The sequence below is a fragment of the Nomascus leucogenys genome, chromosome 4 (genome assembly GCF_006542625.1).
Source record: "Nomascus leucogenys isolate Asia chromosome 4, Asia_NLE_v1, whole genome shotgun sequence".
Classification (NCBI taxonomy): Eukaryota; Metazoa; Chordata; class Mammalia; order Primates; family Hylobatidae; genus Nomascus; species Nomascus leucogenys.
Window position 1 is genome coordinate 91,575,849 of NC_044384.1, and position 22,491 is coordinate 91,598,339.

General features: G+C 51.3%; 1 protein-coding gene across 1 annotated transcript in view; it reads right to left on the bottom strand.

The window, feature by feature from the left end:
• The window catches only part of KCNQ1 (potassium voltage-gated channel subfamily Q member 1), a 397,426-nt gene that overhangs the window by 247,808 nt on the left and 127,127 nt on the right, over window positions 1–22,491 (bottom strand). Inside the window, exons 7-10 of the mRNA XM_030811467.1 lie at window positions 18,099–18,209; window positions 16,467–16,562; window positions 14,121–14,243; window positions 12,954–13,095 (exon numbers count right to left, since the gene is read on the bottom strand). Coding sequence (XP_030667327.1) covers window positions 12,954–13,095; window positions 14,121–14,243; window positions 16,467–16,562; window positions 18,099–18,209 — 472 coding nt within the window. The remainder of the gene's footprint in view (window positions 1–12,953; window positions 13,096–14,120; window positions 14,244–16,466; window positions 16,563–18,098; window positions 18,210–22,491) is intronic.

The window sequence follows — 22,491 nt, forward strand, 5'->3', positions numbered from 1 at the left end:
CCACTCAGCACTACGATTTAATGAACTGTCGCTATACAAAACAACTTGAATGAATCCAGAGAATGATGCTGAGCCAAAAGACCCAGTTTCTAAGATATTGTGTACTGTGTGATTCCATTTATGTAGCATTTTTGGAAAGACAAAACTACAGAATCAAAGAACAGATTGGTGGTCACCAGGGATTAGAGGGATGGGGTGGGAGAAAGTTGGTGTAAAAGGACAAATAATGGGAATCCGTGTGGTGATGGAAACACTCTGTATCTTGGCTCTTGCTGTTGACATCCTGGTTATCATATTGTGCTATGGGTTTTTTTAATTGTACTTTAAGTTTTCAGGTACATGTGCACAATGTGCAGGTTTGTTACATATGTATCCATGTGCCATGTTGGTGTGCTGCACCCGTTAACTCGTCATTTAGCATTAGGTGTATCTCCTAATGCTATCCCTCCCCACTCCCCCAACCCACAACAGTGCCCGGAGTGTGATGTTCCCCTTCCTGTGTCCATGTGTTCTCATTGAAGATGCTACCGCTGAGGGAAACTAACTAAAGGGTGCATGGGATCCCTATTATTTCTTACCATTGCATATGAATGTCTAAAAGTAAAAAGCTTGAAAGTGTCATTTTTTTAAATGGGCAAAAGATCTGAATAAATATTTCACTAAAGAAGATACACAATTGGGCACTAGGCACATGGAAAAACGCTCAGCGTCATTAGGAAAATGCAAATCAAAACCACAATGAGGTAACCATTCCAACTGGACAGTATTTTTTTTTTCTTTCTGTACTTTCGTGGAAGGGGTGCTAGAGTTAGAAAATTATCATTTTTGCAACTACCACAATAAAGCCTGGTTTCCAAAAGCATTTAAATCTGGAGAGACTTTTTTTTAATAAGTAGCAGGGTATATGTATGGCCTTAAAGAATCTCCCCCAGATTGTTTATTGGTTGCAAGGTAAAATATAGTAACTGTAGGGTAGAAAAGTGGATAATGCCTCAATTTGGTGATCAAAATAACATCATCAATAAGGGGCAGATACACTGTGTGCGTCAGGATGTGGTACACTGAGACGGACATCAGGTCACTTACAGAGTACACAACGTGGATCTAACCTGGGGAAACATCAGACTCCCCCAAGAAATGACAGGACTGTATCTTTAAGAAACATCAGTGTCATAACAGAGAAAGACTAGAAATGTTCCAGATTAAAGAAGACTGAAGAGACACATCTAAAGGCAGTACTGACCCTGAACTGGATCTTGCAGTGGAGGAAAAAATGCTACAAAGGACATTGTCATGGCAACTGACAAAACGGGAACATAGGCATTAAATTAGGTCAAAGTATTATATCGATGTTTAATTGCAGAAGTCAATAACTGTATTACTGCTTTCAAAGATAATATCTTTATTTTTTAGAAATACACAGCAAAATGCTTAGGGGCAAAGGGCTGTGGAGTATGCAACTCAGATGTTTCAGAAAACCATGTTATGTGAATATAATGTAGAGAAAGGGGTTCAAATGATAAAGCAAATGTGGCAAAATGTAACAATTAGTAAACTGGTAAATCTTAGTGAAGGGTATGTAGGTGTTCTATATCTCATGCTTGTAATTTTTCTGTAGTTCAAAATTATTGCCAAGTAAACAGTTTGTTTTGTTTTAAGAAACAATCCTGAGGGACCACTTTAGCCCAGCAGGTCACAACTGGGGGCAATTTTGCCCTCCAGGGGACATGTAGCAACATGTGGAGATGTTTTTGGTGGTCATAACTGAGGCCGGAGATGCTGCTAAACATCCTGCAATAGACAGGACTTCCTCCCTCAACAAAGAATTATCCGGCGCTAGATTTCAATAGAGGTACAGTGGAGAAACTCTGCCCCACTTGGCTGACAATAAGTCACTCTGCCAGGACTGGTGGGCAGGAATGCCGGCCGGGAAAGAGGAACCCTGCCTGTGGAATTCAAGGTCAGACAACTGGAGAAAAACAACCTGGCCACATCACCGAAATTAACAAGCCTGTTCCTGTGTCACGGGCTGAATTGTGTCCCACAAGGTTTACAATTGAAACCCTAGTCTTTAATACCTCAGCATGTGACTCAGCATGTTTGGAGACAGGACCTTTAAAGAGGTGATGAAGCTACAATGAAGCTGTTAGGGTGGGCCCTAATCCAGTGTGACTGGTGCCCTTAAAGAAAAGGATATTTGGACACACAGAGAAACACCAGGGTGCAAGTGCACAGAGCAATGGCCATGTGATGACACAGGAAGAAGGCGGCCATCTGCAAGGCAAGGAGAGGGGCCTCAGGGAAAGCAGCCTTGCTTAAACCTTGATCTCAGACTTCTATCCTCCAGAACTGTGAGAAATAAATGCTGTCTAAGCCACCCAGCCTGTGGTATTTTGTTATGGCAGTCCTAGCAAACTAATACATTCTGGAAAGTTAACACAGAAATAAAAGTTCTGTACATAGAAACAGGTTCAAGAACCTATGTTCTTGAACAAAATGAATTTTAAGCGATAGAGAACATCACAGAATATGTACACCAAAGGAAATTAAGCAGAGATTATAAATTTTAGAATAGAATTGAAATAGAAATAAAATTCAATTAGAGATAGAATTAAATCAAAATAAAATTGTTTCAGCGGTCTTAGAGGCATTTTTACTATTTTACTGATTGAGAAAAACAAGATGCAGAAAGCAGGTATGATATGATCCCATGAGTTTGGAAAACAATGATAATGCCTTCATTATGTCACATGTATTTTATTTCATTGAATATTATATGAACATCGGGAAAAATGTGAGACAAGAAATCCTAGATTATCAACATAGGTAACAGAGAAGAGGGGAGCCCAAGCAAACATAAGAAAAAAGTTCTGTACTGAAACACATCTATTCCATTCTACTCATCTGTAAAGTTAAAGTGTGAATATTAGAAAGTAATACAATATTAAGGACACTAAAAGAAAGAATAGCCCCTAGATTTGTGGTACGAGTGTTTGGAAGGGGAGGAGAGCAGATCTGGTATTGATAAAACCTGGGGCCAATTTGGCAGCAGACAGAGACACAAGACTGTTTGCTGCATATGGGCCCTGGGTGAGCACTTACATGTTCTAACTCACTCAGTCAACACAGAAGTCCTGGGAGCAGGCACAGTTAGGATCCTGATTTCACAGATGTGGAAACTGAGGCACAGAGAATGCAGTAGCTTGCTTAGGGCCACGTAAGAAAATGGCAGAGCTGGGCTACGGCCCTAAGAAGGTTGGCCATATAGGCTGTGCTCCAAACCACTCTATGAAACCTGCCACTCAATTTTTAGAAACTTAATGGTACAGGAAGATTTAATTTTCCTGTCTCAGAATTTGGCAGATGTATTAGGTTTTTTTTTTTTTTTGACTAAGGGCAGAGCAGACCTAAATGAGGCAATGAATAAGTATATATATATGTACAATCCATCTCAATGTACATTTTATCTGTCCATGTATACAAATAAAACTTTGTGTCCTACAAATACAGAAGATATTTTCTGAGGTCTGTGGAGCATTTACAAAAATAATGATCTTATTTTCATACTTGGACACAAAGAAAATCTTCATTTTAAAAAAAGTGGAGACTTCATAGGCTACATCCTTTCACTGTAAGCCTACTAAATTAGAAATAAATAACAGTGATAAAAATTTACTGCTTAAAAATTAAGAAGACATTAAAAGAACTCTAAAGAGAAAAATCAAAACACAAAATTAAAACTATCAAGAAAGCAATGAAAAGGAACATATTTCATAATCAGATCTATGTGTCACAGCTAAAGCTGCAATCAGAGGAAAATTTATAGCCTTTAAAGATGCCTTTAGTAGAAGAACTTCAAATAAATGAATTATGACTCTTAAGTAAAAGAAAACAAAAATAGAGTTAGCCAAGAAAAGGGAATTAATAGCTATAAAAGCTTAGATTAATGAGATAACAGAGTACAAAGATAGTTTTCTGATAATAAAATATAAATAAAACAGATAAATTTCTCATGTGCTTAAGAAAAAAGGAGAAAAACTACAAAAGTTCAGGCATGAAGGAAAAGAAAAACGAAGAGATGATAGAGAAGACCATGAAGTCACTAAAGGAAAATATCAGTTGCTACCAAGTGGCATCACAATTGAAATGCTTGAGGAAATTAAATAGCAATGAATAAATTACTCCAAAAGATGCAATAAACTAATTTAGAACAACATATCATAAAACAGACTAAAAAGAAATTACTAAAGATGTCCTATAAAACACGTATCAGGCCCAGATGGTTTTACAACTCAATTCTATTTAACCTCTACAGAAAAGATAATCCCAATGTTCTTCAAACAGTTCCAAGACACAGAACAAGGTAGATAAAACTTTGTTTTGTAAACCACTGTATTTGCCCCCACATGATGGCAGATTTCATACTCTTCTGAAAGATGCACTGTTATTTCTAGGATCAGATATCAGGGATGTCCTGCACCAGTGATGAGAGTGCAGCTTCACAGTTTTGATGCCTGTTTAATGGAGATACGATACTTGAAGCAGACCTCTGCTGATGGGTATGTTGATGGTTTGCGATTTTTTGCTATTTAACAATTGCAGAAACCAACATCCTGATGATGGATTATTTTGCAAATACGTAAGATATGTGTAGAATAAATTTCTAGAATGATTCAAAGGCATATGCATCTTTAATTTTGATTGAAATTGCCTTATGTATCTCCACAGAGGTTTGTATCAACTTACTTTTCCAACATCAATGACTGAGACTGAGAGTTCCCCTGTACACATACCCGTAGAGTGTTATCAAACTCTTTGATATTTAATAATCAGATAAGTTTCAAAAACCCCATTGCTTTAGTTTGCATTTCTCTTGTCATAATTGAAGTCATCCAGCATATTTTCATTCTTAAGAGTCATTGGCATTTCCTTTTCTGTGAACTGTTTTAATATCCTTTAACTTCTATCTTGATTTACAAGAGCGTTTTTATAGAGCAATTCAATTAGCCCCACGCCTATAGGTGAGTGGCAACTGGTTTCTTTAGGTTATCAATAAAAAATTATTTTCAGTATTTTTTTTGCTATGCAAAATATATATTATATATTTATATTGCATATTTATTATAAACAGTTTTATTGAGGTATAGTTGACATAACTTGCATATGTTTTAAGTGTGCAATTTGGTAACTTTTGACACATGATGAAACCATCGCCATGATTATGATAATGAACATATCCGCTGTCCTAAAAGTTTTTTTGTGCCCTTTTGTCCTTTTCCCTCCTACCACTACCCCTGATCCCCAGGTAACCACTGATAACCACTGACATGTTTGTCACTCTATATTAGTGGTCATTTTCTAGATTTTTACATCAATAAGATACCACGTACTCTTTTTTTTTTTTTGTCTAGCTTCTTTCACTCACCATAATTATGTTGCAATTTATCCATATTGTAGGCATATCAATGGTTCATTCCTTGGTATTTCTGAGTAGTATTCCATTGTAGGAATATACCACAACTTTGAAAAAAATCTATTCAAATGTTGATGGGCATTTGGGTTGCTTCCAGTTGTGGGTTTCCAGTTTTTATAAAGCTGCTATGAATATTCCATGTACAAATGGTAGCATGCATATGATCTTATTTCTCCTGGATAAATACCTAGGAATAGAATCGCTGTAGAAAATGGTAGGTATGTATTTAACACATTAAGAAACTGCTGAACTGTTTCCCAAATGGTTGCATCGCTTTGGACTTTGCATTCTCACTGGGAGCATATGAGAGTTCCACCTCCCACACATCTTTACCAACACTTGGTATCATCCATCTCCCTAATTTTATACAATATAGTAATTGGGCAGTGGTATTTCATTTTGTTTTTTATTTGCATTTCTCTAATAACTAATGATATTTCAGCCACATCTTCAGGCTCCACTTCTAATTCTAGTTCTCTTGCAGTTTTCACAACATCAGCAGTTACTTCCTCCACTGAAATCTTCAACCCCTCAGTCATCCATGAGGGTTGGAATCAACTTTTTCCCAATTCCTGTTAATGTTGATATTTTGACCTTCTTCCATGAATCACTAATGTTCTTAATTTCATCTAGAATGGTGATTCTTTTCTAAAATGTTTTCAATTTACTTTGCCCAGATTCATCAAAGCAATCACTATCTATGGCCGCTGTAGCCTTATAAAATGTATTTCTTAAATAATAAGACTTCAAAGTTGGCATTACTCCTTGATTATGGGCTGCAGAATGGATGTTGTGTTAGCAGGCGTAAGAACAACATTAATCTTCTTGTACATCTCCATCAGAGGTCTTGGGTGACCAGGTGCACTGTCAATGAGCAGTAACATTTTGAGAGGGATCTTTTTGTCTGAGCAATAGGTCTCAAAAATGGGCTGAACATATTCAGTAAACCATGTTGTCAACAGATGTACTGTCATCAGGCTTTGTTGTTCCATTATAGAGCACAAGCAGAGTAGATTTAGCATAATTCTTTAACAGCCCTAGGATTGTTGAAATGGTAAATGAGTACTGGCTTCAACTTGAGCAGGATTGCCACAAACCTTCAATTTGTAAAAAATGCATTATCAGCAAAGTGCAACAAACCAAAGTGCAGTCAATAAGAATGAGACACGCCTGTATTTTAAAATTCTCAATTTCTGGTTATTTGCTGCAAGAATATATTAATGGAATTGATTTTTGCATACTAATCTTGTATCTGCCACCTTACTAAACTCATATATCAGTCACAGTGGTCATCTTGTATATTCATCAGATTTTCTACATAGATAACCATGTCTTCTGCAAATAAAAACAGTTTTACCTTATAAAATAAAACTCTCTTCTCAATATATGTTACTTAGACTTGCTCTCACAGGAGATTGGGGTTTCTGTTTACACTGCATAGGTTGTCTAGAAGATCCCATATCTAAAACATGGATCATGAAGGTCCTGGGGGTCACCCTGTACAAGCAAAAGTGCAGCTTCTCCAAAGGCATCTACCTTATACAGGATACATAGGAACCCCACAAACAAAAACATCCACCACACAAACTCATGATCTAAATTGCAAACCCACAATGAAATGAGCCATCATGAGCAAGAGTCAGGAAAAACTACAGTGAACAGAATTAGACTCTCCAAGAACTGCAGATGATGAAATGACAGGATAGAGGGTACAAAATACGCATGTTCAAATGACCTAAATATTTAAAGTTGTAGTTTTAAATATGAGAAAGGTACAGGATGCTAAAATCAAGCAAATTAAACCCACATACAAGGATTTATAGGGATGGAAAAAATATATAACTGAAAGTCTCAGTGGGTGGATAAAGCAGTGGAACAGAAACTTCTCAAGAGTTAGAAATTGCATAGGAAATTCTGTGAATGAAGCAGAGGGAGACAGAGATAGAAAATCTATGAGACAGCTGAGGAAGAGAATGAGATGGTCAAATAGAAGTTTCTGGAAAAGATCAGAAGCATTAGGGGAGGCAATATTCTACAACATAATGGTACTGACTTTCCACAGTTGATGAAAGACATAAACCCTCAGATTCAGGAATCACAACAAATTGTAGGCATGATAAATAAAAATAATCCACCACCTTGGTACAGTACATTGAAACTTCTGAACACTAAAGTCAAAAGGAAGGTTTCTGAAGTCACTAGAGCTAGGGAGGGTCACTTACAAAGGAAAATCAATTAGCCTGATGACCCACAGAAGCCAGGAGACTGCGGTGTTATAGCTCCAGAGACTTCAGACAAAATGTACACATTAACCTGTAACTTTCCCCCCAACGAAACCATCATCCAAGAAGAAAGCCAAAATAAAAATATTTCAGACAAACAGAAACTGAGAGTTTACCTTCACTGAAGGAAACACAGACTTCAGGAAAAAGGAAATTAAATCCAAACGGTGAGACAGAAAACTGCAAGTCTGTGAGTAAATATCTAGATGTACGCAGCATCAACAAAAAGAGGATTGTTTAAAAGACAAAACCAAAACACTGGGCAACAAAGGCCCAGGAAACGGCAGGAGACAGTATGATCTGGAGCACCGCGAGGTTCCAGTGAGGTTCCGGAGGAGTTGGGGTGACTTTTGAGCTCAACTGGCAAAGCATTCAGGATTTAATCCTGTGGCAGCCACCAGAAATACACAATCAGAACACACAGCTTTGAATGGAGGAGTGGGTGAAAGGCCAGGCTTGGTGTGTTGGGCTGAGGACGCCGAGCCGGGAGCAGGAGGAGGCTACAGCTTGACCCTGTGAGAACCAGGCTCACAAGTGCAGAAGTGAGAGGTGAGGCTGTTCCATGACGCATGCCTCCAAAAAGCACACACACGAGTGTGAACGATGAGCCTCCAGGCCACACTGGGGACCTCTGGGTACGTGAGGCATGCTCCTCCAGCACGCTGCCCCACTTTGCAAACGGGAAACCACACAATAGTCCCAGGTCACCTGGCAAACACGTGGTGACACACACAGGCACAGTTTTGAAGACGCCTCCCCGGAAGCCCTTCAGAATCACCTCCAGGCCAGGTGGAAAGGTGCGTGCTGCCAGATCCTACGTCACAGACCACGACCTTCCAGCCCAGTGTTCTCTGAGCAGCAAAAGGCCTCTGAGGCGGCCTCCAGGACCAGTGAATTTGGGGAAGTCTCCTCTGGCTTCCTAGGGGTGTTCAGGAGGCCACCTCCGCCCAGCCCTGCTTGACAACCTGCCTCCAGCCCCTTTGTCAAGACAAAACCCCGGTGGCACAGTCCTGCATTTTTATTGTGTACCCACCATGGGTTAGGCATGGTACCGGCTCGGGAAGGGTCAGTGGTGAAAGACAAAGGGCCACTCCCCTGTGAGGAGGGGACTGGACAACCTGGTCAGTGGTGACCTGGTTGTGGAGACAACTGGAGTGGAGGGGGGTGGGGTAGGCAGTGAACGCTGGAGGTGGCTCCTTAAGGACTTCTGGGATCCAGGAAAGACAGTTCCAGGCAGCGTGAACACAGCGGCTCTGAGGCAGGGACAGCGAGGCAGGATGGCCAGGATGTGGCTCCAGCCCAGGCCTCTTCTGACCTGCAGATGTGGATGGCCCATGCCCGCTTGGACCCTCTGGGCAGGAGGCTGCCTGTGTGTCTGCCCCCACCCCACAAGCATACAGAGGATCTTCAGGACCCCCAAGGCAGCAGCAGCCAGGCTGTGAGTGTCAGGCTCCCTAGGCTGGGCACGGACAATGGCCACCACATCCTCGCAGGTCCCCAGTCCCTTTGACACTGGCAAGCCAAGTGGCATGCGGTTGGGTCCCCATGCATCCTTCATGAGCAGTCTGTGACACTTCACTGCAAAGACTCTAGGGCTAGGCTGGACAGCCCCTGCTGTGCTCTGGCTCTCGGGCTGGGCGGCTGCTGACATTCCTCTCCCTCCCCACCCAGGTCAGAAGGTTGGCGGAGCGGCAGCGGGCCCTGCTGCGTGGGATGAAGGCTGGTTCCTTCCCTCAGTGAGGCTGCTCTGCAGGGACCACACAGCCCATTTTTGCTGCAGGTTAGTCTGTGTTCTGATGCTACCGTGGGGGACCTTCTACCTTCCCAGCCTCCCTCCCCTGAGGTCTGCCACTGCCATACCTGCCTGTGCCTCTTGGCAGGCTCAGTGAGGTGTCAGGACACACAGGTGTCCTCAGGAGTTCCCCACATGGCCCTGGCCTTCCATTTCTCCATCTATAAATGGGGCCAACACTGCATAGCACCAGCTAGAGCACGAGCTGAAGGGGCCTGTGTGCAGGTGGATGGCGCAGACAGGTAGGAGCCCTGAGGCAGGGTCAAGGGGACTTCTGCCTAATCTGCAGTTTCCCACAACAGAAAGCACAGCCACACAAGGTCGAGGCCTGGGTTTGACTTTGCAGGGGACTCAGTGTGGCTGTTCGTACCCGCCTTGCAGGAATGAGGCTGTGGGGCTTCCCCAGGGGCGGCATCTGCCCTGGGATCAGCATCCCCTTCTCCCCACGCCAGGGCTTTCCAAGAGCCTCCTGGGCAAAGGGGACTCAGGAGTATCAGGGATCGCTCTGGGCCCCTGGGGGCCAGGCCAACAGCTCAGGGTCCAGAAATCTGGTGGCTCCAGCCTGGGCTGACTTATCAAGTTAGGAAAGAAAAAACTCCAACAGGAAAGAAAAATCTTCTCCGTGGAGGAGCATTCCACAAAAGGCGCCTGACTTTCTCCACACTTGCCCCTCATTAACATTCCGCAGACAGCACTAATGACTTCATAACACTAACCAGGCTGAATGGACAGCATCGACTCGGGCTGCCCCGCATTCAGTAAGCAGCAAGCGATGCTTCTCCAGGCCGCACACAGGCTGGGTCCCCAGCCGCCGGCCACGCCCACTTGCCCGTTAGCATGCGCAGAAAGCCTCCATTTGCATGGAGACAATGGTCTCAGCCCTGAATCTGGAGCTGTGGGGGCACTGGGCATTGGTTGGCACAATCGCCCTTTGTGCCGGCTCCAGCGGGCAGGCGGGAGCACGTCCCAGGGGCTCACTGAGATGTGGTCGGGTCCCAGCCAAATCCTGATGGCATCTAAGTCCCGGGGAGCCTGGTGCCCAGTGGAGCGGGTACCTGGACTTGGTCTTGCCTGTGACTTCCACATGGGATGCCCAGGAAAGCCCCAAGGAGCAGGGAACACCACCCAACCTCCTGCCAAGGAGGTGGGGATGCAGGTGAGCCATCCTGAATGAACTGGAGCTTGGCGGGCTGGGCTGGTGCCTGCGAGCACAAACGGTTGCGAACAGTGTGGGTTTGTCCCCTCTCTGCCATGCATAAGACGTGACAGCATCCTTACAACTGCTGGTAAGCTGGAACATTTGGGTTGGTCCCAGGCACTGGGAAGAGGTCTGAGTGGGGAGGGATGGATGCAGAAATGACCAAAGGGTAAAGGGTCGGCTGCTGAGGAGGGAATGGATCATATTACCTGGATGGGAGGGCAAGGTGTATGACCCACCTCCTCTGCCAGGCATAGAACCCTGGCCACTTGGCACAACTGAGGCAGGGCCTGGCTTCCAACAGCCCAGAGTCCGGAACGTGGGGTCCAGCCTCCAAGGGACTGGGCCACGTGGAGCCCTCCCATGGGGCATGGAAGGCAGGGAGAGTGGGGAGCAGTCCCTCCAGGGTGGGGTCAAGCCTCCTTAGAGGCACATGCCTTGGAGTCATGGAAGAAGGGGGCTGAGACTTCAAGGAGCAGAAACCGGGCCAGCAGCAACAAGGTGAGCAGGAACCAATGCAAGGCCCACGTGCATGATGTCTGTCTGGACAACAGCAAGTGGTCAAAGGAGAGTGGGCTTCAAATGCTGTGCTCCCCCCACCACCTGGAAGATGAGGGCTCTCCCATGCTGGGAGGGCAAGGCCACTGTTTCACGTGGGGCCTAAACTAGTGCTTCTTTCTGGCACCATAATAACCAAGTGTTTTCAAAACAGGTGCCCCTTTCCTCCAAGGGGGACCATGCCCTGGGACAGGGGCTTCTGCGAACATTTGCCAGGGCCTCTGCATTGGTGCTGCAGTGCAGCATCCAGCAAGTGCCATCTTTGTATCAGAACACAGTCACCACTATGTCTGCCTCAGACGAAGCAGCGAGCACGGCCACAGATGGCACCTTTGCACAAGGTACTAGGGAGCAAACAGGCTTCGCTGTGTTTTCTCCTGGGAAGACAAGGGGCACGCCCCTGTCCTGGTGGCAGCACAGCTATCTCAAATACCCCACACTGGGCTCAGAGACAAAAAGCCAGAATCCTTCACATTTGGTTTTAAGAGAGCTGCTAGAGAATTTGGCAGTTTGGGATCACAGTCCCCAGAAGTGGGCATTGAAGTCACATGTGAGAGAAGTTGGAGCTCCCAGGGAGAAGTGGGGTCCCTTCCACCTCTAACTCTCAAGGGCATCCGTGGCATCCGTGGCCAGTGAGCATGAGGTCTCCAGCCCCTCACACTCTGTAGAGCTGCCCAGTTCATGGTCCTGCCCTACAGGATGTTTGTCTCAAAACTGGTCCCAAGATGACGGATGCATCATGTGTGCCTCCTGATGCAGCCAGGAGGCCAGGTCTGCCCTGGAGCAGTGTGGGGAGGCCAAGCACTGATGCCCTGACATCACCACAGGTCACCTGCTGTGTATGCGCTCAGCCAGCTGCACTTCTGGGAAGAGCAGAAGTTGGCAGGAGGCGTGGGGGGGCCACAACCAGGCACTGCTGTATTCCTGCCATGTGGCTGGAGCACACAAGCCCAGTCTCCAGGGCCTCACTCTCCATGTCTGTCAAAGAGCCACGCTTACGAGTTCGCGCGGGTAAAACCCCTCACCAAGGATGGAAGACATCTAAACCCTAGACAGGTCTACCATCCAATTGTCAGGTCCCACAGAAGGTAGCTTCATCCCAGCCCCCACTGCAGGGGTGAGAGGAGGGACGCAGATCCGAGCCACACCATCATGCACAGACTCAGGGCCCCTGGGCTGCATGAGAAGGGTCTGTCCCGTCAGGCCCCCCACGTTTTACCCAGGCCCGGTGCTACTCCTCCAGGGCCTCATCCCCAGACCCCTTACCTCTGGCCTCCCTGCCAGTGGGCCCAGAGGTCACCCTAGCCACTTTCCAACCACAGCCCGTGGGCTCGGCTGGGAGGAAGCCAGGCAGCTGGCATCAGGAACGCAGCCTTCCCTCAGTACAGCCGGATGGAGCTGACCCATCCCATCACCTGCCCAGGCTTCCTCTCACAACAGAAGGCGTGGCCAGCCCCTCCTTGGGAAGACTCTGAGGGGAAGGCAGCTGGAAGGTTTACAGAAGTTTCTAGAAGCTCCACCCTCTGTCTGTTCATACCTCGTTATCAGAGACCACAACCCAAGGGAGAAACTCATTGGCTTGCTCGTGCTCCCAAAAAAGGCAGTGACCTTCCCAGCCCTGCGGCCCACACCTGCTTGAGGGGTTCTCACCAGAACTGTCATAGCCGTCGACAGGGAAGTGGTCCAGCCTCCGCTCTTCCGGGGGGTCGCACGTGATATGGGGGACCGTGAGCATCTTCTCTCCAGGACTCACCCCATTGTCTTTGTCCAGCTTGAACTTTTTTTTCTTTACCTAAAAAAACAGACAACAGATTAGTGGTTCCTGGACATCACCTGCCAGGCCCTACGCTGGCCCCAGAGTGCCTGTGCAGCCGCCCTGAGCCCAGCCCCCGCCACATACACCCGGACAGGGACCTGAGGCCTGGGGCCAGCTCCAGTGTCCTCACACAGAGAAGACAGGGCAGGGCTGCTGGGGGTGACATGGGGGACTTGGCCCAGGTGCTGCCCTGTGAGCTCACGGCCTCGCTAACAGGACAGCAGGAAGCAGACAAACGTACAAGATGGTGCCAGTGGAGGTGGTAATGGAGGCTGTGACCAGTAGGGGTGAATGCATATCGGGGGAACAGGCTGGGGGCCAGCAGGGCATGAAGAGGGCGCCTGAAGAGAAGGAGCAGGCTGTGTGGAAATCTGGGGGAACATTCCAGCACCGGTAACAGTCGGCAAGGAGGCTCCACTGGCAGCTGGAACCTGGGAAGGCCAGGTCTCTCCACAGAGGGTGTGGGCACGGGGCAGGAAGGGGAACCATGCCAGCGTCAGCCCCAACCCCTCTTATGACCCCAGCCATGTCACAAGACTTCTGCCCAGCGCCTGCCAAACTCCACTGCCCTGTGACCTCCAGACCCCCTTCGCTGCACCCCTGCGTCGCCTCCCTCCCCTGCTGCTCCCCTGCCACCACCCACTGCACGCGGCCCCCTGCCCACTGCTCACCACCCGCTGCACCCCGCATGGAAAGCCCAACCCTGAGGCCCTCTGAAGAGCCTTCTTTCCAGCCCGTCCTGCTCCCAGAGCTCTATCTCTGGAGCTCTCATGCCCTGGCCCTGGAATGACCGGTCCTACATACCCCCAAGTCGGGGGACATTGGGATGGCAGGAACCTAGCATCGGGTGTATAGCCCAGTGTCCCGAAGGATGCTGACTCCCTGACACAGGCTGCACCAGACCAAATGCATGGTGAGATCCCAGCCTTGTGCTGTGGCCCCCACGGCCTCCCCACCTGCTAGCAAGAAGGCCCTGCCCTGGTGGCAGGTGGGCTACTCACCACCACAGACTTCTTGGGTTTGGGGCTGGGTGACAGCAGAGTGTGGCTCCGGGGGGGCTTCCGGATGTAGATCTTCCAGGTGGAGGAGTCAGGGTTCTCGGCAGCATAGCACCTCCAGGCGGTCTGAGGTCGGGCAGGGGGAGAGGGCTGTCACCTGCTGAGCCACCCAGTGGGGGCCCTTATGGAAGCTACAGCTCCCCCTCCCTGTTCCCCAGGCCCGGCCCCTCCCCTCTGGGTGGCAGGGTCTGGGACCTCAGAGTCACAGACTTGACATGGTCCCAGCTCCCAGACCCTCTGCCCAGGCAGCCTGGCTTGGTCCCTTGCTGTGCCAGGCAGCTCACCACCTCATGGGCCAACTGTTACCCACAGCTAGGACGCCACAAAGGTCTTTACCGGCCCCGAGCCAGCTTTGAGCCAAAGGCGAGACTCACAAAGATGTGTCGCATAGGAGACCAATGTGGAAATGGGCAACCAGCGGCCACACAGTGAGGAAGGGCTGAGAAAGAGGGGTCGCCTGGGACCTGCAGGTGCTGAGCAGGGGGCAGGGAGAGGGAGGGTCCCTAGGGCTGGCAGGAGGTGAGGTCTCTCCTAGAGGCCTGTGAGTGCCACCTTGCAGTAGGGGGAGCCTCTGATGGCACATGGGTGCAGCTCTGAAGCCAGCATTTCAGAGAGACCCCATGGCAGCACCATGTGGGAAGGGTGGGAGGAGGGGACGCTATCGCAGGGGACTCGGCGGACGGCAGTTGTGCAGCGTCCAGGTGGGCAGGCGGGGCTCCCGGGGCCTTGTATGAGGACATGTCCTGGTGGCCTTGTCATCACTGGCCACATGAGCCTGAGAGAGGGCCAAGTGGACAATGTCCCCCCACACTGGTGGGCTCCTGGGTGACAGCCCCAGATAGACACAGCAGCTGGCGAGGGGCACCTGCAGCCCTCACTCCCATCCAGTACCCAGGGACAGGCAGGCAAGGGCACAAGCCCAGCCTTCCAAGGCCCGAGCGTTACACACACAGGCTGAGCACTCCACGTGGTCCCCCAACCCTGGCAAACCCCACGACCCCTGCCCTGCTCCTGTGCACGCCTGCCACCTGGGGCCCCCACTCCAGTCCTCCCACAGTGTGTGCAGCTTCCGAGGGAGCCCCCTTTCACAGGACCTGTGGTTCCCAGGGAGTGGGACCAGGAATCCAATGTGGTCCCCTGCCAGGCGTGGGCGGCCAGCATGCTCATGCTGAGACCAAGGCAGGTTTACGGGCCTGATTTACAGTCTCCCAGGAAGGAGAAACTGTGAAGCCATAAAACCAGCTGAGGGTGGGAGCGCACAGCCCCCCGATGGCTGAGCCAGGAGCCCAGCAGGACTGCGACTGGCCCCTGACAGCCTGGGCCTTGCCTGGGGCAGCGAGCTCAGGAGGACTGCAGGGGGGGACCCCAGCCAGCAGGGGCTGCCCAGGCCCTGGGCCTTCCTGGGGGACATCAGGCCCAGTGTGCCCAGAGGAACTGACACTGTGCTCCCAGCCACTGCACTAGGCGGAGGCCCTATACCCAGCGGGCACTTGTCATTCAACCTGGCAATGCCCACCCTCTGGGCACCTCAGCAGCTGTTCCTCAGGGCAGCCCTGGCCCTGCAGTGGCCAACGAGACCCACAGGGATGCAATTCTCAAGTGGCTCCTGTGCTAAGTCATTGCTTATGCTAACAGAGCAGTCCCATTCTCTGGTGGGTCCTGGAGAGCCTAGAGTGACAGAGCCAGAGCCCAGCATCCCAGAGCTTGGTACTGCCTGCCTCCCCACCCGCCTCCAGAACCTTCCTGCCCCTGTTGCTCCAGGGCTCTGCCTTTCCCAGCCCACTGGCCTTGTGAGCCCAGAGGGAGGCCCATGCCAGGCATCGCCAGTCCTCACCTCCAGGCACCAGGGCCTCCCGAACCCTGAGGGATGCCAGGCCCTCCAGAAGGCACCAACTGCACAGCTGGGTCCTACCTCCCTTGGGGACAATCACCTGGCCACCCCACTCCCAGACTCAGTCCTCAGGTTGTTGTGCAGTGGGAGGGAGAACGGGAGCGCAAGGGAGCCTCAGAGCCAACCACATCCACTCCTGGCATGGCCATGGCCATGCCTCCTCTCCAGCCCACATGGCATGGCCCTTGATGGGAGTGGCTTTGGAGGAAGACAGGCTCCAATGCCCCATGCTCAACCCATCACCACAGAAGCCAAGGCTTCCACAAGCAGACTACGCCCCATAGGCCAGCCAGGCTGATGCAGAGGCCAGTGGTGGTTCCGACAGGTGGCCGTGAGGACTGGATGCAACAATAACAGTGACCAAAATGACAGTGACCAGGGCCTTGCAGGCACCGCACCTGAATGAGTGAGGCTGCCGCCGGGATCTGCCGGTTGAAGTGCTTCTGCCTCTGCTTCTGCTGCACCTTCAGGGCAAACCCCGAGCCAAGAATCCCCTGGGAAGGAATGGGCAGGAGGTTCCCGTCCACACATGCCACTGCCAGCTGGATGCAGCCTTAGGACGTGGTTGCCGGTCACCGTTGTGGGAAGGCCAGGCATGGTCAGTGCTGGAAGCCCCCCCAAGTCCCACCTCGGGCCCAGCCTGCCTGTCCTGGGCCAGCATGGGGGGCAGAACTTATACCCCAGGGCTCATCCAGCAAGGGGCCCAGTCCCATGGGGCAGGGCTGGAGCCTCTCTAACCCATTCCCAGGGAGCATTCTGGGGACCAGGTGGGCTGGTCCATCTGTATGTGCGCAGGAAGGGGTCATACCACTGGGATGGGGGTCGCAAGTGAGAAGGCAGTCCTCAGCTGAGGAGGACCACTGCTGCCGCCTCACCCAAGGACGGCTGATGGGATGCAAAGGACCCACCCAGAATGGCTGATGGGATGCAAAGGACCCACACAGAAGCTAGGGAACTCCCTGTCTACAGAGGGGATCACGTGGTGCACATGCATATGTGACGCACAGGCACACACAATAGATATGCACAAACACACACAAACACACTAACACACACACACTAACACACACAAACACAAACACTGACCTACACTAACCCACACAGTAACACACACAAACATACTAACACACACAAACACACATAAACACTAACACACACTAACCCACACTAACACAAACACACACTAACACACTAACAAACACACACAAATACACGCTAACACATACACACTAACACACAAACACAAACACATACTAACAAACACACTAACACACTAACACATGTCTACATGTCATGTGCACACATATAGCACATAGATGTATAGTATACATACCTGTGACACACAGATACATAAATACACATATGCAAACATACTGATATACATGTATAATGCATACATGTGCATACAACACAGCACATACTAAATGCAACATATGCACATACAATATGTATACACTGTATGCACGCACATATACAGTACATACACACCCATGTGATACATATACACATACCCATAGTATACAGGTAACATAAAATTATACACATAACACAAACACATATTATGCACATACACACATAACACACATACATCCACATACGGGCATTGTGAACTAAACACATCACCTTACAATCTATGGTTTCTGGAAAGGACACGGAACAAAACCCCCCCAGCCACAGCGTGGAAGTGCCCCCTCCAGGCACAAGATTCTGCCTCCATGGGGCGTGGCAGCAGCATTGCCCACCCCCCCAGGGCCGAGTGAGCAGGCCTGCCCCACACTGCGTCCATGCACAGCCACTCCAGGCTGCCTCCCACACTGCCTGCAAGGACCCCAGTGGGGACTGCAAATAGGAAGTCTGCATCCAGGGCCCCAGGGAGGGCAGGTGGGGCTCTGGAGTATAGCACCTTCTAGAAGGGAAGCACCCTCTTGGTTCTGAACGTAAGTGGGTCTGCTCACAGGGAGGGGCGTGCAGCCACCCCAGGGCCCCAGCTGTCCGAGGAGCCGGGAAAAACACACCCGTGGAGCACCTACCGCTGGGAGCGCAAAGAAGGAGATGGCAAAGACAGAGAAGCAGGAGGCGATGGTCTTCCCGACCCACGTCTGGGGCACCTTGTCTCCATAGCCGATGGTGGTGACTGTGACCTGTAGGAAGTGGGACAGTGGTCAGCCACGGATGGGACTGGAGCCTTGGGAGGGCCACCTGCCTAACCCAAACCCACCACTCTGACGAGCAGAGAGGCCGACAAGAGACCCTGACCACCAGGACGACCCCGTGTGACTCGGCGAAAGCACCAGGAACAGAGCCGCAGGATGGCGCGTGTCTCCCAGGCTCTCGGCGTCACACACAAGGCATGTCCCACCAGCACATGCAAGGAGCCCAGCGCCCATGAAGGGCCAGGCCTGCTGGCTGGGAACGTGGGCCTGGGAGCTCACCCCCCACCTGCTGCCTCATCTGCCTGCCTGTTCCCAGGAGGCTGGGCCCCTGGGCCACCGACGTTGCTGTGTGCCGGCCCCCAGGAGACCGGGAGCTCCCACTGAGGCTGGTCGTCAACAAAGAGCGGGGCTGGGATGACGCGCTGCTTCCTGACGCCACTCCAGGGCACCAGATGTTTTATTTTCCTCTTTTCTGAGAGTACAAGATGCAGCTCAAGCCTTCTTCTTGGTGGGAGAGCCATCCGTCCAGGACGTGTGGTGGGACAATAGGAGGCTCCCCCTACCCTTGCCTCCCACTGGCATCTGAGGTTTGCTTCCTGGGGCTTCCAGTCTGAGCCTGGAAATGTCATCCTGCGGGACTTAGGAGCCTACCCTGGCTGGGCCTGGTCTGTGCAGGCTGCCTGCTGGGTTCTTCAGGAGCTGGCACTGAGCCCAACAAGGAGACCCGGAGTGGCCCTGAGGCACAGCTCACCCTGTGGACACACAGGCTCATGCCCGGGCTCACCTGGACAGCAGGCATGGTGGCCCAGACCATGGCTGTGGCTGCGGGAGGTCTTTGCAGCCCTGCTCTGGGCACCACACTCAGGATAGCCCAGCATTTACCCGCTTGGGGCTTCTGGTCAAGGCCAAGTGACAGCCACTGCTTGCAGGCCCAGGAATGTCCCAGCTGGGAACCACATGGAGACACCCATCGGATTCCCAGCCCTATGGGCCCAGTGCTGATGGCAGGAAGGCCTGAGGCCTGTTTAACACACTCTGATGGAAGGCAAGAACAAACCCCGGCCCACCTGAGCCCCCACAAGACCAGGGTCCCTGGGCCACCCCGTGGTTTCCACCAGCCACTGAGGAGGAGGGAGGGTGGGGAGAAGCCCCGTGGCCACCCCCGGGCAGGGGTGCACAGGCGCACACATGGACAGAGAGGCAGGTGCACATGGCTCACGCGACTGCCTCGAACTGCCAGAGCAGGAGGCTCGGAGGCTCAGGTAGCAGAAGCGGTCGCATTGCGGGAAACCAGGCTGCACCGATGAGCACGTTAACGAACACTGACGAACACCAGCCACCACCGCCAGGCCACAGGGCAGGACAGGCCTCTGCTGAGTGCTGGCCGCCACCCAGGCCCCTGCCCCCCTAGTGCCCTGACCGCACGTTCGCTTATGGTCAGGATGCTTCCGCAGAGGCTGCTCGCAGGCTACCTCCCACAACTGCACACGGAACTCTCCCTGCAGTGCCACTGTCCTTAAGAGACACACACGTGCCTCCATGCCCCCGCCACACACACAATGTGCACAGGAAGCTGTTTACTGCCAGACCACCCGGCTCTGTGTACGTGGGCGCACACTCACAAACATGCCTCATGCAGAGATGGGATGCTCCACGCATACACACTGAAACACACAATGACCCGGTTAGCACACGCACGTGCGTCGCACACATGACAAGGTCATGTAAAAAGGGAGCTGGTCCCCATGTCCGAGCCTGACACTCTCAGGTTACATTCAGGTGCAGACACCTTGAACGCGCAGCGCAGGCACACAGAGCGCAGCGGGTCCCTGTGGGGTGAAGCCAGGCCATGGGTGAGGCTGACAGTGGCTGGCAGAGAGGGGGACCCTGGGGGAGCCGGAGCCCCTCGTCTGCAGGGTGTCCTCCCCAGAGGGCCTGCACCCACATGCACAGGCTGGGCTGCCGCTACCTTCCCCAGAGGGCCCAGGTGCACTGGGGTGGGGAGTTGCAGAGGCAGACACAGGGCTGCAAAGTAGGTGGGGCATCGGAGACCCTGTGCTAGTCCTGCCCTGGGGACTGACTCCCACCTGGCGAGCCCTCAGCCCAAGGGGCCTCAGCCCAGGGTCCCAGCACATCCACTATTTACCAAGTCTACAGCAAGTCCAAGAAAGCACACACAGGTGGCCCAGAAATGGGCCTAGAAGGGCCTGGGCAGGGCAGGGATGCTGGCCTATCCTGGCCTTAAGCTCGGAGGGCCCCTGCAGCCTGGACAAGTAAGCAAGAGGGCTCCAGAGTCTGTCTAATCCAGATTTCTTGGGGGCACACTCACCCCTTCAGTATGAACACGCTCATTCCTATTTGTTCATCCAGCAACCTCCTATTCATCCCTCAGACCTGTGCCTGGGCTCGCGCAGCCCCTGCTGATGCCCTGAGGCAATGCTCACCCCTCCACCCCTGGCTCTGCCTCTGCTCTGCAGAAGGGCCCCTCTCAGCACCATCTGCCTGGCATGTGCAGCCCGAGACTTGAGGAGCAGCCCAGTGCAGGCCCAAGTCCCACCCTGCCTGGACATCCTCCTAGCACTGGGTCCGGAAGGACAAGGTTAGGCTGAAGAAAGCGGGGGTGGTGGGGTGTGGCAGACCAGTGCCCAAGGTGGGGGTCAGGTACGAGAAGCAGGGTTGAAGGGCTGCGTCCAGAACAGGGCTGAGTCTGTGTTCCCCAGGCAGATGTGCACTGATGATCTGCTGGGGCTGGGCTTAGGGACAGCAGCACTCACTATGGTTGGGGGACACTAACAGGCACTCCTGCTCCCACCCAAGCATAAGCAGTGGGACGTTGCTCTTGACAGACAGGCCCGGGTCAGGCGTGGGGATCCCCGTCCTCTGGGGAGCCAGACTTTCTGGAGATTTGCAAAAATGCATATTTTTCTTTCGATAATATTTGTTTTGGAAAATATAGAAATTTTTCATAACATTATTTATGAAAATGTAATGGGTCTATTATTTTAATAAATTAATATGGAATTGTTTTTATATGTCTCCACTGTATTAAATATTGATGGCACAATGCCCACGAACCAGGCTTCTCCGTCAGGGGTGCCAAGGGGCCCTGAGACCAAGAGGCCTGGGCATGGCTGCCTCCCGAGGAGTCCGGGGACAAACCCAAGATAGGCTGAGAGGCAGGAATTGGCCTGAGGGGGGCTGGGTGGCAAGCAGTTGGAGGAGGCCAGCGGGGAGCTTGTGCCTTGGGTGCCAAGCGTAAGGGGCACTGGCAAACCCAGGCATCAAGACAAATGGCACGGGCTGGCGTATTAAACGTCGTTTTAATAACAACATTAAATTATTTTAATATATGTTAAAATCATTACTTTTTAAATGAAAATACCATATTTTGATTTATTTAAAAATCTAATACAGAAACTCCATGATGAAGGTGGAATGGAGTAGGACTGGCCTGGAAGTCAGAGTGGAGTTGGGGTCAGGTGAGCAGGTGAGGTGGCCACCTGCTCGGGTAAGGACACCCGAGACCGCCTCCCAAACCTGCCCCCAAACAGATGAGAGCCGCTGAGGGTGGGGGCGTCACCTCCTGGGGCTGAGCTGGGTGCACATGGGCACCTGCTGGCTGGCTGGCTGGCTGGGCGGTCAGGGGTGCCCTGAGTGGGAGAGAAAGGCCAGCCCCAGAAGTGCCCCTGGGTGTCTGCCCACTGTGGAGAGCACACATACAGCAGGACCCAGCTCCAGGACCCCACCTTCGCCTGGTCTGCCCGTCTGCCCAGACCCGGTCCCAGACCCTCACCCTCAAGTTAACGAGGAAACGGCCCTCCCTGCAGACCTGTTTGCTTTTCCTGCATTCAGACACAAGCAGCTCAGGAACGGGCTATTTTATGGTCACCGTGCTGGGGATTAGTCCCTGATGGCCCGCCACCTGGAACGCAGATCCACATGTCTGTCTCCTGGGCTGCAGCTCCTTGCCAGGGCGCCAGCCACACGAGGCACACAAAGTCACGCCCACGGCAGGAACTGTGGGGGCAAGCGAGGAACGCACATCCCACTGGTCAGTGCATTTCCCCCGCCCTCCTGCTGGCCTGTGCCTTCACTCTTGTGTGAAGAGACGGGAGGCATTGGGGAGCCTTCTAGTCCCCCCACATTCCACACTGAGAAACACTGGGATTCTATTCCCTCCTTTCAGAAGTAGCCTCCTCAAGGCTGGCCTCAAGGGGAGGACAGAGGCCAGCCCAGAAACCTGAGCTCCAGCCGCATGCCAAGCCCTGGC